Source organism: Rhinoderma darwinii, chromosome 3 (assembly GCF_050947455.1).
Source record: "Rhinoderma darwinii isolate aRhiDar2 chromosome 3, aRhiDar2.hap1, whole genome shotgun sequence".
Classification (NCBI taxonomy): domain Eukaryota; kingdom Metazoa; phylum Chordata; class Amphibia; order Anura; family Rhinodermatidae; genus Rhinoderma; species Rhinoderma darwinii.
In genome coordinates, this window is record NC_134689.1 from 185,944,560 (window position 1) to 185,962,758 (window position 18,199).

The 18,199-nt window shown below is 38.8% G+C and overlaps 1 protein-coding gene across 1 annotated transcript in view; it reads left to right on the top strand.

The window, feature by feature from the left end:
- Positions 1-18,199, top strand: part of KCND2 (potassium voltage-gated channel subfamily D member 2) — a 471,742-nt gene that overhangs the window by 391,358 nt on the left and 62,185 nt on the right. The window contains exon 4 of the mRNA XM_075857140.1: positions 12,000-12,095. Coding sequence (XP_075713255.1) covers positions 12,000-12,095 — 96 coding nt within the window. The remainder of the gene's footprint in view (positions 1-11,999; positions 12,096-18,199) is intronic.

Genomic DNA, 18,199 nt, shown 5'->3' on the forward strand with positions numbered 1-18,199 from the left:
AGTCTCCAGACCTTAATCCCATCGAAAACTTATGGAGGGAGCTGAAGATCCGAGTTGCCAAGCGACAGCCTCGAAATCTTAATGATTTACAGATGATCTGCAAAGAGGAGTGGGCCAAAATTCCATCTAACATGTGTGCAAACCTCATCATCAACTACAAAAAATGTCTGACTGCTCTGCTTGCCAACAAGGGTTTTGCCACCAAGTATTAAGTCTTGTTTGCCAAAGGGATCAAATACTTATTTCTCTGTGCAAAATGCAAATAAATATATATAATTTTGACTATGTGATTTTCTGTTTTTTTTTAAATATAATCTATCTCTCACTGGTAAAATTAACCTAGCCTAAAAATTCTAGACTGTTCATGTCTTTGACAGTGGGCAAACTTACAAAATCAGCAAGGGATCAAATACTTATTTCCTCCACTGTATATATATATATATATATATATATATATATATATATATATATATATATATATATATATATATTAATATATATGTGTGTGTGTGTGTATATACATATATATATATATATATATATATATATATATATATATATATACTGTATGTATATATTAGTATCGATGTTTTGAATAAACAGTGTTTCTTGTTACGGGGACCATTAAGGCGCCATTTACACGCCGTTTTTTGCAGGCAAAACCTTCAGTAATTTTGGGGAAGATTTTGAACTGCCTGCATGAGTTTTTGTGTGTTTTTTGCAGCGTTTTTCACCCGTGACCATTGAAGCTAATGCAAGGACCGCAGGCAAAAAATGCAGCGAAAAACGCTCACAAACGAGCGCCGCAAGTTTTTTCTGCCTTCCATTGATTTAATGGGAGGTCATATGTGGAAACCGTGGCAAGTAAGGACATGCAGCTTTCTTACTTACTGTTAGACACCTAAAGGTCCTAAATCTGCATGTAGATAGACATATGGGGGAAATTTATCAACATATTTAACCCAGTTTTCTGACGTAAAAAAAGTCACACCATAGTTGTGCTAAAATAAGCTACTATTAACTTTTCTCGCCAATTTCTGAAAGTGGCAATATGTTTGGCGCATTTTGCACCAACGTACAGTAGATTAGGACTGGCGTTTGACATGCCAGTCTTAATATATTTCAATATATAATAGCCATAGTAATATTCTGGAAACATCTTCTTTAGGGCTTACTGGACTTGTAATTATTGGTTATAATTGGTTGTTATCATCACTATGTTAAATTGTTTAATACCTTATTTCTTTTTTATAAATCATGATTATTATTTAAAGCTTTCATGCAGAGAATTGGATAATTTCTTATGTGTGCTTATGTTGTTTTTTTTTGTATTTGAGTTTTTCCATCAAGCACATAACAATTCTATAATATCAAGATTGATGTCCAGATTGTTGCGGGACAAATTGTAGTTTCTATCAGCACTATTTTTAAAGTACCATATAATGTACTGGGAAACTGAAAAAAAAATCTTTGTGGGGTGGAATTGGAAAGAACTGTGATTCCTCCATTGTTTTTTGGGTTTCGTTTTTACGGCTTTGACCAGGCGGTAAAAAAGACAACTTAACTTTGCTCTGCAGGTCAATACGATTACTGCAATTAAAATAAATTTGTATATATATATATTTAATATTTTACTACTTTAACAAAGAAAAATCTATTTGTTAAAAAAAATAATTGTTTTGTTTCACCACATTCTGAGAGCCATAACTTTTCTTTTTTTTTCGTCGATTGAGCGGTGTGAGGGCTTATTGTTTGCGGGATGAGCTGTAGTTTTCATTAGTACCATTTTTTAGTACATACAACTTTTTGATCACTGTTATTACATATTTTTTAAGAGCTAAAGTTACAAAAAACAGTGAGTTTGGTATTTTTTTTGTTTTTTTTTTACATCGTTCACTGTGCAAGTTCAATAATGTTATATTGTAATAGTTCTGATGCGGTGATACCAATTTTGTTTGTTTATATTTTTTACATTACTTTAGAGGTAAAAATGGAAAAGGGGAGTTTTTTAAACTTTTAAGATTTTTGTTTTGTTTTTTTCACTGCTGAAAATACTTTTTTTTACACTTTTCATTAGTCCTCCAAGAGGATTTGAACCAGCAATCATCAGATCGCTGGTACAATACACTGCAATAATAAATTATTGCAGTATATTATCATTTTTACAGGCTGCTGTTAAGCCCTGCCAGAAGCAGGTGACTGGAATAAAGGGGAAGCAGCGCATCCCCTTCAAAACAGCTGATTGGCGGGGGTCCCAGCAGTCGGACCTTGACCCATCAACTATTGATGGCCTATTCTAAGTATAGGCTATCAATTTTTAGGGACTGGACAACCCGGGCTCCAGCAGACTACTTACACTCCTCTTCGGCTCCGGCGACAGCGGAGGTCCTGACTCAATCAAGCGTTGTGACGTCATGCGTGGCACGGCACACCGCCTTGTGACGTCATGACGCAAACAGACGTCAGAACGGAGGGTAAGTATTCTGTCACCTACTATTGCTACAGGGGCCCGTGTAGTTTATTACATAGGCCCCAGTTGCTATAGTCAATTTTTATAGGCGTTGTGCGGGGGTGCCCCCCTGGCTTCGGGGCCCGGTCGCAATTGCAGCCCCTATAGTTACGCCACTTAATGTCTCTTTAGTCTTTACACTTCCGTGAGAAGCTAAGTACTACACTACAGCCTACAATGGATAGTGAGCAATTACAGAGTTTGTGTATTCCCTATAACCTTCGAAAACATTTTTGCTTCATATATTCATTGTTACACTATAGCAGGTAATGTTTTTTAATTTATAAATTTTGTAGTATTGGAAAAAAAACATATCAGTCATATGTTTATTAGCGTTCCCTACACAAGTGACATGCCCTGGGTAGGAAAGATTAAAATATGTCAATTGGAGATGGCACGTGATGGGACGACTACATTTTTAAGCTAGTTATTTGCTGGTATCCTATTGGAGTTACTTCATAGTATTATTAGGCATGGACTGGAGTTTGATTAAATTACCAATATATTTTTTCTTGCTTCTTCGTAGTTTTTCATCAATTATGGCTTATAAAGTAGGATGATTCTCTTGTCTGTGCTCCAAATGTTAAATATAATAAAATAACCACAAGAACCAGATACAATATTGCGATGACAGCGATTATCGTGATTTCATAAACACTAGAATAAATTATTATACTTATAAGTCATGTGAAAGAACAATACATCATACATCAGAATAACACTTCCATAGAATAATGTTGTCGAAATAATTTTTATTGATGGGACACAAGTCATGTAAAGGATATGCATCTTGTATTGTCTGTGCTGTGATGAGTCCTCTCCTGAGATTAACTTTAATGTAAGTAAATTAGCTTTTTACAAGTACAAATTTAGGGAGCATTTTCATGTATTTTGCTTCTGACTGAGCTGCTGTTTCCAATCATCAGCAGATGCAAAGTTCAGACAATAAACAGATGTTTCATGGCATTTTTCTAGAACAGAATGTTGGCTAGTGTTGATTTCCTGTCAGAATTCAATCTATTGAATCACTGTTAAATATTCATGTCTGATACTGTCTACAGGTATTGTAGATTAAATGAATGCAAGACCCGGCATGTACAATGAATGCATAAGCATAAATTGTTACTCCTCCAACCATCCCTAACATTAATATGTTGTTTATTGCCCAAACAATTAAATATAAAGCATATGACATCTCATTCTAAATCCATAGTCATTAATATGAAGTTGCTCCTGCCTTTGCAGCTAAAACCTCCACCACTCTTCTGGGAAGACTTTCTACAAGATTCTGGAGTGTGTCTGTGGGAATTTTTTGCCCATTCATAAAGAAGAGCATTTCTGAGGTCAGACACTGATGTTGGACAAGAGAGCCTGGCTCACAATCTCTGTTCTAGTTCATCCCAAAGATGTTCGATGCAGTTGAGGTCAGAGTTCTGTATGGGCCATTCAATTTCTTCCACACCACAAACTCACCAAAACATGGACCTTGCTTTGTGCACTGGGGCACAGTCATGCTGGAACAAAAAAGGGCCTTCCCCAAACTCTTCCCACAAAGTTGTAAGCATACAATTGTCCAAAATGAATACGTTTTGTCACGGTTCCGGGGTATGTGAAGCCACTAGGCCGCTCTGCCATAGCGGAGTGGCAGCTGACCAAACAACAGTCAATGGAAAGTCTAAGCATAAGAGTACCTGTATGAAAGTCCAGACAGACACGAGAAGTAGAAAATGCCTTGGCACAGATGACTTGTGGCACCGATGATGCTTGGCATGGCAGATGACACGGGATGTGGCAGATGACACAGGGCGTGGTAGATGACACTGGACGTAGCAGAACTCCAACGCGACTTCAACACTAGACTTTAGCTCAGGAACAAACACAGTTAGAGTATGTTCACACGCAGTGGTTTCAGACTTAATTCGGGCATTTTACGCCTCGAATTGCGCCTGAAAAAATGCCCCTAATACTATTACAAACATCTGCCCATTGCTTGCAATGGGAATAATGATGTTCTGTTCCCACGAGCCTTTATTTTACGCATCGCTGTCAAAATAAGGCGCGTAAAATGACGGCTCGTCAAAAGAAGTGCAGGACACTTCTTGGGACGTTTTTGGAGGTGTTTTTTATTGACTCCATTGAAAAACAGCTCCAAAAACGGCCATATAAAACGCAGCGAAAAAAGCGAGTTGTTAAAAAAACGTCTCAAAATCAGGACCTGTTTTCGCCTGAAAACAGCTCAGTATTTTCAGACTTTTGGGTCACTGCGTGTGAACATACCCTTACAGGATACAGGAAGCAGGATACGGGAACACTGGGAACAGAATACAACTGAGGGACAGTTTGCTCCAGGATGATCTGGGGATTGGCTAGGGAACTTTTTACATGTGTACACGCTGGCCCTTTAAAGTCGGGGATGAGCGTGCGCGCGCACCTTAGCGGACACTGCAGAGCAGTATGGCCACGTGTGCAGGCGTCTCCGGGAAGGGAGATGCTGTGAAGCAGACAGGGGTCGGCGGTCGCAGCCGCCAGGAGATGAGGGAAGGCGGCAGTCCGTGGCCGTTACACATTTCCTCTGCTCCAGAGTCCAGTGGCGGCGTGCTTTATACTCCATCCGATGCATGGCATTGTGCTTGGTGATGTAAGGCTTGCTCGGTTATGGAAAACCATTACATGAAGCTCCAGGTGCACAGTTTTTTGGGTGATGTTAATACCAGAGAAAGTTTGGAACACACCAGTTATTGAGTCAGCTGAGCGTTGACAGCTTTTATGCACTATGTGACTCAGCACTCGGAGACTCTGCTCTGTAACTGTGTCTTTAAATTTCTGTGGTTCCTAAACGCTTCCACTTTGCAATAACACCACTCACAGTTGATCATGGAATATCTAAAAGGGAAGAAATTTCACAAATTGACTTGTTGCAATGGTGGCATCCTATTACAGTACCACGGTGGAATTCAGTGACCTCTTTAGAACGACCCATTCTATCACAAATGTCTGTAAAGACCGAATGCATGGCTAGTGCTGGATTTTATACCCCTGTGGTAATGAGGCTGAACGAAGAACCTGAATTCAATGATTAAGTGATGTGCCCCAATAATATTGTCCATATAATATATGTGGAAGTAATTAAATACATATGAAAATAATAGCAGATAATGTTACCTAAAACCTCATCATGCACTGTTGCATATAAGATTAGATTGTGGAATTTACTAATATTAGCTTTAAGTAATGAATCACGTTCTAAACACCCCCATCTAAAGTTGACAGGTAAGCAGGTCACTTTCTTCTGGGATTCTTATTTCAGAGAGAACCCAGAAATCCCTATTGATGATGTTGATATGCCCTAGGAGTTCATAATACAATTAAATGTAGAATTTTTGAATCAACGCTAAAAAAGATTATTAGTTGGTCATATTGAAGTTCTGGTGCCTTGTAAAGGAAAATAAAGTTTGAGTTTTGTTAGTGTCTAAACCAAACCTTCCACTCAAACCTATTTTCTATCTGTAGTACAATTCAGTCTGTAACTAACTTCTCAGAGTCTCATATTACTAAGTAAGGCTAAGACCTTATTCAGATGCTGTGGTCAATGCGCGTTTTTCCTTACCCCGACTGTCATTTTTCTGCAATTTTGTGGTAGTCGTAAGAAGCAAAACGCAACATGACCACTAAATCTGATGCTGAAGGCTCCGCTGACAGCCGCTCCTGCTCAATCTATTTTGACTTGATCAGAACTAAGCTGAAGGATAAGGCCACACGGAGTGGCCCTGACATGGTCGAAACGCGGCCAACAACCGCGCCGGCACCATGTTCGGTGCGACTGTCATATCGCCTGTTAGTGGACGCACGTTAATGTGGGTAAAACGTCCCTTTATCTGCAAAATCGTGCGGCCATGAATGAATACACCCTTTATGGCTGCAGGATTTTGCAGTTTACAACAAGTTTTAACCGAGTGGCGGGTCACTCATGCCATTCATTCTCTATGGCAGCGCCGGAAAAAGCCGAACGCTGCACTTGGCTATCTCCGGCGCTGCTTTAGAGAATTAATGGAGCGGCAGTGGGCATGAGCGCCTTGCCGCCCGATTCAAACTTAGGGTTCAGGCAACTTCTGCCTCCCCTTTCTTGTAAACAGTGGGGGTCCGAGCTGTCGGACACCTACCGATCAGCAAGTTACCCCTTACCCTATGGATAGGGGCTAACTTGTTGTAACCGGAATATCCCTTAACAAGGTATTTGACAGCCGCGCCTAACATAGTGCCAGCGCAGTTGTTGGCCACGTCTCAACCGTGTCAGGGCCGCTCTGTGTGGCCTTACCCTTACAGTTCTGCAATGCATTGTAATCAACTATATACAGGAAGCACCTAACAAACTTCCACACGGGTATAAACTATTTTCTTTAAAAAATGCAACAGAACTGCAGCATTACGGAGACAAAAAACGCATGCAGTTGACCGCGTGCCGTTTTCAAACTTAACAAAACCGCATCAGCGACGCACCGTGTGGCCTTACCCTATAAAAACAAACATTCTGATCAAGTTAAAGTGGATTTACTTTGCTTTACGAAGCTGTCAGTGCAGCTCACAGAGGAATTCTGCTCATAAAGGCATTTTGCAGCAACTATTTACTTTGATACATACAGCTGCAGAAGTGAAACAGTGCATTTTAAACAAAAGTCAACTACAAATGTGTTTTTTAAATAAATAAATCCATTTCAATAAAAAAAAAAAAAGGCTACAAAGGTGTCCAGATCTTTAAAAGCTTAATGTCAGTTGCACTATTTAGTGATAGCTGAATGGAACAGAGCTCAATTTTTAATCCTTGGTTTCAAATTCTAGTCCTTTTTCTCTGCTAGCGGCCCGTATTTCTTAAATTACTTTAACTATTAATGTTCAGATGGTTCTGCAGAAGTGAAAAAGTGTTTGTTTGTTTTTAAAAAAAAGTCACAGAAGTGTTTTTTTTATCTCTAAATAAATGCATTAAAAATTTTTTTTTTTTAAAAAGACCCCCAAATGTGTCCACAGCCTTTAAAAAGGGATCATTGATCGGGTGATTGTAGTGGTCATTTACTCAGCAGAATTTAGATAGCAAAATAAAACTGAAAGCTACAATCATATATCTTTCATAACCATGCATAAAAACGAATGAAACGCAACCTGTAATTTTAGAAAGGGTAGGTTTGATGAATAGTAAAAATCTGTGGTCCTTTGTTTGTTTTTTTAGGGAGTTTTGTGTTTTTTATTTTTATTTTAATGATAGTTTTAATGGCCCTTATGATCATCACATGGTCTTAATTTAAAGGGGGTGTATTAAAATATAATTTTTTTAAAAATAGCATCACTCATGTCCAAGGTATGTAATGATTGGGTTTCTGCAATACTCCGGATTGAACCAATCTTAAATAGGGTGTCCCACCATTGAATATAATATTCATTGTATAGATTTAAAAAAATTTTTTGCCATTTACATGCTGTTAAAAAAATAAGCTCCAGTGAAGAGTTATGACATTTACCTACATAGTATAGCGCCACCTGGTGTTCAAAGTGTATAGCAATGTGCACGTCCATCTAATTTGCTGAATGCTAGTGGAAACGCATGCTCAGTCACTCTCCTCACAGCCAGTTCTCTGCATAGTGATCCTCTTTTTATTTCAGAGCAGCCAATAGAAATAGCTTCCTTCCCTGCTTGACAGGAAAGGAGCAGAGCCACTGCAGTAGTATGGCAGTAGAGCTCAAAAGACTCCTTCTGCAGGGGGAGTAAGGTGGGACTACATTGTCAGCTGCCAGAGGGAGAAGAACACTGATTCTACTCACAGCCCCTCTCCCAGCAGCCAGAGACATAACTCGAAGCTCCTGGGCCCTAGTGCAAACCTGTAACAGGGCCTCCCATGTACCATTTATAACACTTTCATATGGCAGATGCGCTTTTGCCCTCCCTCTGGCACCTGTGTCTGGTAGCAACTGCACCCCTGCACCAGCTATAGCTACGCCCCTGCCAGCAGCACAGATTAGCATCAGCACCAAGGGGGACAGTTGAACGCAAAAAAAATATGAAAGATGTATTTTTTATTGCTAGAAACCCTACAAATTACTTTAAAGCAGCATTAACAGTGTTTCAGGACTTATAGTATGAAAATGATGATCCACTTTAACCCCTTCCCGCTCCTTGACGTACTATTCTGTCATGATGAGCGCTTCGTTTGCGGTCCATGACGGAATAGTACGTCACAGGAGGAACGGCCATTTCGGCCATCCTCCCGGCATATACAGGACCTGTGACAACTGCTGTCTTGATTAACCCCTTAGAAGCCACGTTCAATAGCGATTGCGGCTTCTTAGGGGATAAACCACCATCGACGTCCCGGCAACATGATCGCGGGCGCCTATGGTTGCTATGGCAACCGGAGGCCTAAAAATTGCATCTCGTTATGCCATCTACGAAAGCCCAGTGGGTCCTGACACAGTCAGGACCCACTATGCTTGCTGTCAGTAAGTAGCTGACAGCTCTAATACACTGCACTACTCATGTAGTGCAGTGTATTAGAATTGTGATAACGGCCTCCTGCCTTCAAGTCCCCTAGTGGGACAAAAAAAAAGTTGGCTAAAAATAAAAGTTTGAAAGTAATAAAAGTAAAAATCCCCCTTTTTCCCTTATCAGTCCCTTATTATTAAAAAAAATACATAAATAAATAAACTATACATAATTGGTATCGCCGCGTCCATAACGGCCTGAATTACAAAAGTATTTAGTTATTTATCCTGCACGGTGAATGCCGTAAAATAAAGTAATAATAAATCATACCAGAATCACAATTTTTTTGATCACTTCACCTCAGAAAAATGGAATAAAAAGAGATCAAAAAGTCACATTTACCTGAAATGGTAATGATCAAAACTACAGTTCGTTAAGCAAAAAACAAGCCCTAACACCTCTTTCTTGATGGAAAAATAAAAAAGTTATGGCTCTTAGAATATGACAACACAAAAAGTAATTTATTTTTTATAAAAGTATTTTATTGTGCAAACGCCATAAGACGTAAAAAAAATTATAAACATATGGTATTGCCCTAATCGTATCACCACGCAGAATAAAGTGAATGTCATTTATAGCGCACGGTGAACTCTGAAAAAAATGGAATAAAAACAATAGTAGAATTGCTGTTTTTTAGTCACCACGCCTCTTAAAAAAAAAACTAAAAAAAAACTAATCAAAAAGTTGCATCAAAAACTACAATGAATTCCTCAAGGGGTCTAGTTTCTAAAATGGGGTCACTTTTAAGTGGTTTCCCCTGTACTGGTACCTCAGAAGCTCTGCAAATGCGAAATGGCGCACAGAAACCAATCTAGCAAAATCTAGTTGCCAAATAGCGCTCCTGCTTTTCTGAGCCCTGCCGTATGTCCAACCAGCAGTTTATGACCACATATGGGGTATTGCCGTAATTGGGAGAAATTGCTTTTCAAATGTTGTGGTGCTTTTTCTACTTTATTCCTTTTGTCCCTTTTATCGGAAAAATGTGATTTTCAATTGCACAGCCTAACTCCACAAAATGCAGCAAAAACCTGTGGGGTCTAAAGGCTTACTATACCCCTCGAAAAATTCCTTGAGGGGTGTAGTTTGCCAAATAGGGTCACATTTGGGGGGTTTCCACTGTTTTGGCACCACAAGATTTATTCAAACCGGACATGGTGCCTAATAAAAAGAAGGCCTCAAAATCCTCTAGGTGCTTCTTTGCTTGTGTATCCTGTGTTTCAGTCCATTAGCACACTAGGTCCACATGTGGGATATTTATAAAAACTGCAGAATCGGGGCAATAAATATTGAGTTACGTTTCTTGGTAAAACCTTCTGTTTTACAGGGAAAAAATTTAATAAAAAGGATTTTCTGACAAAAAATAGAAATTTGTAAATTTCACCTCTACTTTGCATTAAATTCCTGTGAAACGCCTAAAGGGTTAAGAAACGTTCAAAATGCTGTTTTGAATACTTTGAGGGGTATTGTTTTTAAAATAGGGTGTTTTATGGGGGTTTCTAATATAGAAGGCGCTCAAAGCCACTTTAGAACTGGAACCTAAAAAAAAAGAGGCTTTTGAAATTTTCTTCAAAATATTAGAAATTGCTGCTTATGTTCTAAGCCTTGTAACGTCCTAGAAAAATAAAAGAATGTTCAAAAAATTATGCCTACATATAGTAGACATATGGGAAATGTAAACTAGTAACTATTTTGTGTTGTTTTACTATCTGTCTTACAAGCAGATACATAAAAATTCCGAAAAATTACAATTTTTCTAAACATTTTCAAAATTTTGCTATTTTTCACAAATAAACACTGGATATATCGACCAAATTTTACCACTAACATAATCTCCAATGTGTCCAGAGAAAATCCCATAATCGCTTGGATAGGTATAAGCATTCCAGAGTTATTACCACATAAAGTGACACGTCAGATTTGAAAAATGGGCTCTGAGCCTTAAGGCCCAAACTAGGCTTAGTCGTTAAGGGGTCAATGACACTATTCACCTATTAGACCTCCCTTTCACAACACTGTAGTTTGGTTGGATATACTTGGTTTGGACCCAGGACTTTGGTACCCTAAGCTAGTCTGGTGTTTGATTCATTGGATAACGTCATGTGTGTGTCAAACCAGAATACACAGGGACAGTTTGGAGATACAGTTGATAGGGGCAATAACAAGTCAAGGTAAAATGTATCAGTGAAGGTAGTTGGATAAGCAGGGAATACAGGTGTATGTAGATGTAGTCAGGCTAGCCGTGGGGGTAACAAAGGTCAGACTGAACTGGGATGGGGTACGGTGGAGTATACAGTAACGTAATGAATCAACCAGGGGTCGGTTAACGGGGTTCAGGCAGAGCACATATGCCTTACCATGGAAAATCCAAAGAGTACTCCGGTAAGCCAAATCAGGATTAGAAAACACCTAGAACTTCCACAGAGGCCACACTCGAATAGTGCCCTTGGATTTTGATTGACCGAGTGGCAACGCACACCAGGCTGCCCAGCATTCCGACTCGCAGAGAGATTCCGTATGGTGACAGAAGTAGCAAATTTCTGGGAGAAAACAGACCTTTTTTGTCATCTCAAACAACCCCTTTGAAGTGATAAAATATATATATCAATGACAGATGTTATTCAATACCATTGGTATATTAAAATATATATTGAGACTAAATGTAAAAGAACCCAGGCCAAAAGGACACAGAAGATTTGTTGCATGCTCTTCTAGTACATATTCTAGATTCTAGTAGACTGACTACAGAAGCACCATAGAAGTAAAGGATTGTTTTAATATAAGTCAAGATGAATACATGAAAATTGAATGATTTTTCTTTAAAAATGTGCTAAAGGTAAAAAAGATTTTTTTTTCTTTAGAAAATGCAAAAAATAAGTATAAACATTAATATTTGATTCACATTTTATTTGAAGCAAAAAAAAAAAGCTGTTATTTAAAATATTGTATTTTTCCGATTTACAGGGTTTCAGTGAAGAGGAACAAGCTCTCATTACCAAAACTGGATCTACATTTGCAACACAGCATTACCACTTGCTTCACTGTCTGGAGAAGACCACGGTAGGGAAAATGAACCAATTTTATTTTGTTGAAAGCAAAATAGCAGTAGCGTTGTTAGGTCCGGTTCGCATCTGCATTGAAGGCACTGTTAGGGGTCTACGTACATCAGATATCTGGCCAAAAATACAAAGAACAATAGCGCAACATTCATTAAGGTCAATGGGCTCCATTGGGCACCCATGGTGTCCGTTGTACATTGGAACCAAAACTTCCGGTATTATCGTTGTTCTGCTCATCTGATGAAGCAAAACAGTGGAAATACCAACGCAGGTGTGATCCTGCCCTTAGTTTCATAGTAGAAGAGCTAGAATTTGATTGTAATATTATTATAGACCTAGTTTGTCGAGATGATGTCCAAGTTCATTTATTTTAATATGCATAACATTATTTTTTCTCAACAGAAGAATTTATTGTTGACCTTATTGTGCACTTAACCATTTACTTTTTTGCATGTTAGTTCTTGTCATTCTGTTACTGCCCTTACAAAGTTAGTATGGAAACTATGGGGCAGTTTTATTGATACTGTCCTAAATTTAGATAACTTAGAACTAGACTAAACGCCAAATTTATCACAGTGGCATCATGTTATATGATAAATTTGGTGTATCTTTAGAAACTTTTGTCTAATTGTATGACACCTCTTGGTTGGCTTACTTTAGACCAACTTTTTTGCTTCAAAATTTTGTTGCAATATGGCACATTTAAGTCATGTCCCTTTTGGCAGGTAATGCCCCTTTCCCTCTAGGCAACGCCGTTTTAGCGAGCAAGATGCAAAATGTACGCCAGAATTCTAGCTCAATTTGAATAAAATAGTTCATCTATGTCAGAAATGTACAATATTGTTTTACCAAATTTGAACAATATTATATAGCTACATTCAGTATTAATCTACATAAAAAGTTGAGACTATTGGAAAAAAGTCATACCTACGTGTTGGCTGCATTAAGATTCTCACCAAAATACAAATAAATACAAATATAAATACCCACATAACTCTAATAGTTTCATGAAAGAAAGGGGTCGGCCACAGCTTGCTTTACATTATAAAGAGAGCCTTGCTATTGCAATAAAAGGGCTTTCTGCTTTTGATCCCTATTTGCTGGAAAGGTTTCCTGACAATAAGCATTTATAAAAAGTGTCCCCCTGCTGGGACCCCCAGTGATCAGCTATAATATATGGGAAAACATGACAGCAAGTCTCCATAGGGCCCCATTCCCCCAGGATATGCCAAAAGATTGTCATTTTGGCATATGCTGAGCCAGTATGCATCGGCATATCTTTTTATTCACTATAAAATAGACTAGTAGACACTTAATTATTCAGGGAAATGCAGAAAAACATTTTAGTTTACAATGGGAGCCTATTGGTGACGTATCCTACTGAATGCCTATATAGTAGCATACTTTGCAGCCTTCCGTTGGAGGTAGATGTTGGGAAATCCTTCGACTTATACCTCAAACGTAATGTGAACAGATCCTTCGTGTTAAGTTTTCCTGCAGTGCCTCCACAGGGGAAATTAAGCATTACATAGTGCTGATTCAAATCAGTAAGTTGTTTATGTAATGCATGGACAGGGCAGGTCCTCCACAGCTAGAGACACTATTTGTAGTCGTAAAAAGTAGAAAAAAATCCACGACACTCACTATTTAGTTGAATTTTAATTTAATTTAATGCCTTATGCTCCACATCCATACTGCCTGTGTTTGTCTGCCGCAACATTAAAGGGGTTATCCGGGGACCAAAAATTGCATTGCAATAATATATTTATGTGAAACGAAGTAACTTACTAATATACTTTAATTTAAAATTCTTTACTAAATGCTGCAGTTCTAACCTCATGATTTGTTCCCGGAATGGCTAGAGCTTTTCTAATAATGATGACGCTCGTCAAGGCCACATGTGACTGAGGGCTTGCTTCATGTGCTGTTCGTGAACATGACCGCAAGGGGCTTTCACATTGCCTATTGCTTGAGTCCCGAGCAGAGTATCAGCTAGCGATTTGCTCGGAACTCCAGCACTGCTCCTGACGTCCATATTTGGTCAATTCAGTGGTTTCCTATCGCTGGAGTTCCCGAGCACAGCATCAGCTGCTGTTCTGCCTGGGGACTACAGCACTTCTGCCAACGTCACTGTCCATACATGGACAATGACGTCGGCAGCAGTATTGGAGTCCCCGAGCAAAGCATCAGCTGATGCTCTGCCTGGGGACTCCAGCCCTGCTCCCAACATCACTGTCCATATATGGTCAGTGACTTCAGGGGTTTTCTATCGCTTGAGTTCCCAAGCAGAGCATCAGCTAATGCTTTGCTCAGGGACTCCAGTACTGCTGCCGACGTCATTGTTCATATATGGACATTGACAGTGACTTTGGCAGAAGTGCTGTAGTCCCCTGGCAGATGCTATGCTCGGGAACTCCAGCGGTAAGAAACCCCTGAATTGACAAAATATGGATGTTGGGAGCAGGGCTGGCGTCCCGATCAAATTGCTAGCTGATGCTCTGCTTGGGGCTCAAGCAATAGGCAATGTGACAGCCCCTTGCGGTCATGTTCACGAACAGCACATGAAGCAAGAGCTCAGTCACGTGGGGCCGTGTCGGAGCATTATTATTATTATAAAAGCTTCAGCACTTCCGGGAACAATTCACGAGGTTTGAACTGCACCATTTAGTACAGAATTTTAAATGAAAGTATATAAGTAAGTTACTTAGTTTCACATAAATATATTATTGCAGTGCAATTTTTGTACCCATTTAAATGAAAATTCAACTGAATGGTGAGTGCCGTGGATTTTTTTTCTACTTTTTACTATTGTACCTGTGCTTGTCTTATCACACCACTGAGCACCACCTGTTGTGGATTCAATTGAACCCGTTTAGACTTATGCGGTCGTCTGATCACTGAGACTTATAGTGCTCCAAGAGCCAAAGCAGTGCCGATCTTTTTCTTACTTTGAACATTTACTCTTTGTATTCGCTCTCCACTCTGGCCAAGAGATGACTATCCTGAACAGAGGATCGCCCGCCCTCTATTAACTCAGAATTCCCTAACAGGTTATATGAAAATGGGATTTATCAACTAGACAAACCCTCTAAAATGCCATATATTGAAACTGCGGTGGGCATATGCTTGTTGTTCAAACATGGTGTTCTTTGTTATAAGGCTCTCCTGTCCTCCAGTTGTGACAACTGCAAAAGAGACCAACATTAAGAATCATGTAACAAATACCAGAAGTAATATTTTCTTCATACTTCAAGCATACATTTATAACAATTTTAGGTAGGGAGTGTGGGCAGATGGCATCAGGTAATGGACGCTGGGTGAGGTAGTACTAAATATAACAATATCACTAACCCCACTCAGCATCCAGGGGTAGGCCAATTATGCCTTGACCAAAGCCGCAAGAAGAGGATAACCCCTACCCCTACTGCCATCAGGTATCTGTACACCTCCTTTCTCCCAACAGTCAAGGGCAGCTGCTTTTGTACAGTATAGCGCCCTGTAGTAACTTTGTTAATAAATAATTTTATTTTTCTTGTACTTCACCTGAGTTTCAGCCTTTATAATAGGCAATTCTCCTCCACAGCTGTATTTTCAAATCTGCAGAAAGTTAAGTTCACATTTCTCAGGATTCCCTGCTTGTTCAGTGTCTGTGCTTATTGCATTCTAAATACTCATGCCCACAACCGTAAGTGTTTTTATTGTCCGCAAATACGGATCCTACGGCTACAGAAATACATCGGAAGTGCCCATAGACTTCTATGGGCGAGTCCGTGCCGCAAGAATAGGACATGCTCTATATTTTGCAGATCCTTTCTACGGCACAAACGCATATTCATAAGTATAAAGAAAAGTGTCCATGGTCAATAGAATTGAATGGGTCCGCAATTTCATTTATAATTACGGATCCGTAATTACGGATGAAAACAACGGTTGTGTGCATGGGGCCTAAGATGTGTAGTCTTTAACACCATGCACTGTAGTTTGATGTAGAAAAAAAATCTGTCCCATAATGCAGTTCAGTTCTGGTATTGCATTATAGAAGTTCAGCTAAGATGTTCGGGTTATGACCTCTAACAAGTACAAGATAATGAAATCAATTTATTTGCAAAAATACTTTACTTACATTTTTTGATGATTATGTTAACGTATAAGCTCTAAAATGATCAATATAAACCTACAATTTAAGGCATTAAATCTAAGTTGCTTACACAGAATTTAGGCTGTGATTCACAACTCGTCTGGAAATGACCATAAACAAGGAAAAGTTACAAAGCTATAGCTCAGCAGTATCCAACCTGCGTTCCTTTATCTGTTTGTTACACTACAACTCATAGCGTGTCCTGACAGTTTTTACAAGGAATGTGAGTTGGTAGGTTTATGTGCAGTAGTTAATGGGGCAAGTATTCCAAAACATTTCTTTTCCATTCAGCTAGCTGAAACACTTAGGAAAATAATCTTCAGGAAACATTTTATAAAATTATTATGGCTACAAAGTAAGACAGTCTTAAGGATTTAAATAATGGTAACTTGTAGGGTTGTCCATTGAGGACCACCACTGTCTATATGACCTTTTTGAGCCAGTACAGGGAGCCGCTAACAAGCATCTCTTGCACTGGCAGGCAAGAGCTATCTATGTATTACATGGATGGCCAAATATCTGAATGTCCTCCATGTAATACTTAATTTCCCCTGCAGGGGATATGTCTGGCCGGCTGCGACTCACCATGGAAAACACAGCTGTTATTAGGGGTTCTTCGGATCTGGACACGCGGTGATCAGCTATGTCCAGAGATTCTTTGTTAGAATGAAAGCATCTCATCTATGGAACTAAGCAGATATATTAGTATATTTTTATGGTAAATTAAGGCTGGTTTTCCAAAAATACTTGGTTGGTACAGCTGTGTACTAAACTGATATATGTGTTTTATAGAACCAAGCCATGTGGTAGGTATATCAGAGACTGAATTTTAGAAACTTGAGAAAGTCCTAAGTATTGTAAAATTTTATTTTCTACTTCTATCGCCTAACAGGATTCAACTCTGCAATACTACTGTACATGCTAGAAGACAATAATAAGAACATTAGGCTAGGGTTATACACATTGTGTCATAGGACTTGCACACAATTTTATTCATGCAGCTTTTTTCATCCCATATCTTTCTTCTCTTTTATGCAAAGAAATTAAGATTTTGATCATGAACATTTGCAGAAAAGTTGCATATACATGTGGATTTCATGAACTGAACTGGAAAAACCCATCATGTCACATGTAATCTGTGACTATGGACTGCATATATGGATATAACTCCGTTTCCTCTGACACACACACTAGTGAGAAGTTAAATGGTAACACCCAGTTGTTAAGTTATTCATAAATTTCCAGGAAGAATAACAGAGGAACGGCACAATGCATAGTTCTAAGAAAAGATGTTGCAGTCCTGTTATTTCACGGGGAATACTAGTATTAACTAAAACAGACATGTCTGGAGAGGTGACAGGTTTTCTTTAATCATTTACAGGCTATTGTGCTAACAACCCTTTCCTACAATCATATTAAGCATTATTGTTGCTCTACCTATTGTTATTGATTCAGTAAAATATATATGTAAATATAAATTCCTTGATTCTGCTTATTTGAAAATATAAGATATATATAAATCAGTATAATTGAGGAATTTGTATTTATATATATATTTTACTGACTACAATTGTTAACAATAAGGCTTCGTTCACATCTGCATTGGAGGCTCCTTTAGGGCACTCCGTCGCAGATCCGGCAGAGATTACTGGAGATAATAGGTAAAACGATGTACACCCCCCGACAGAAACCTGATGGAACACATTAAAGTCAATTTTATTAAAAATGATTTTTACTTTTTGATATACAGCTGATTTGTATCCTGTATACAGAGCAGCACTATCTTTTGCCAAGACCTGAATCCCTCAGGTCAGCTGAACTGACGGGTTTAGTGTCAGCGGGTCCTGCGTGACGGGTTTTTACGTTCGTGTGCATGAGGCCTAAGGGGGGACATTATTAACTTATATAAATATTTGAATGGCCCATACCAGAAATATAGTGAAAACCTGTTCCATGTAAAACCCCCT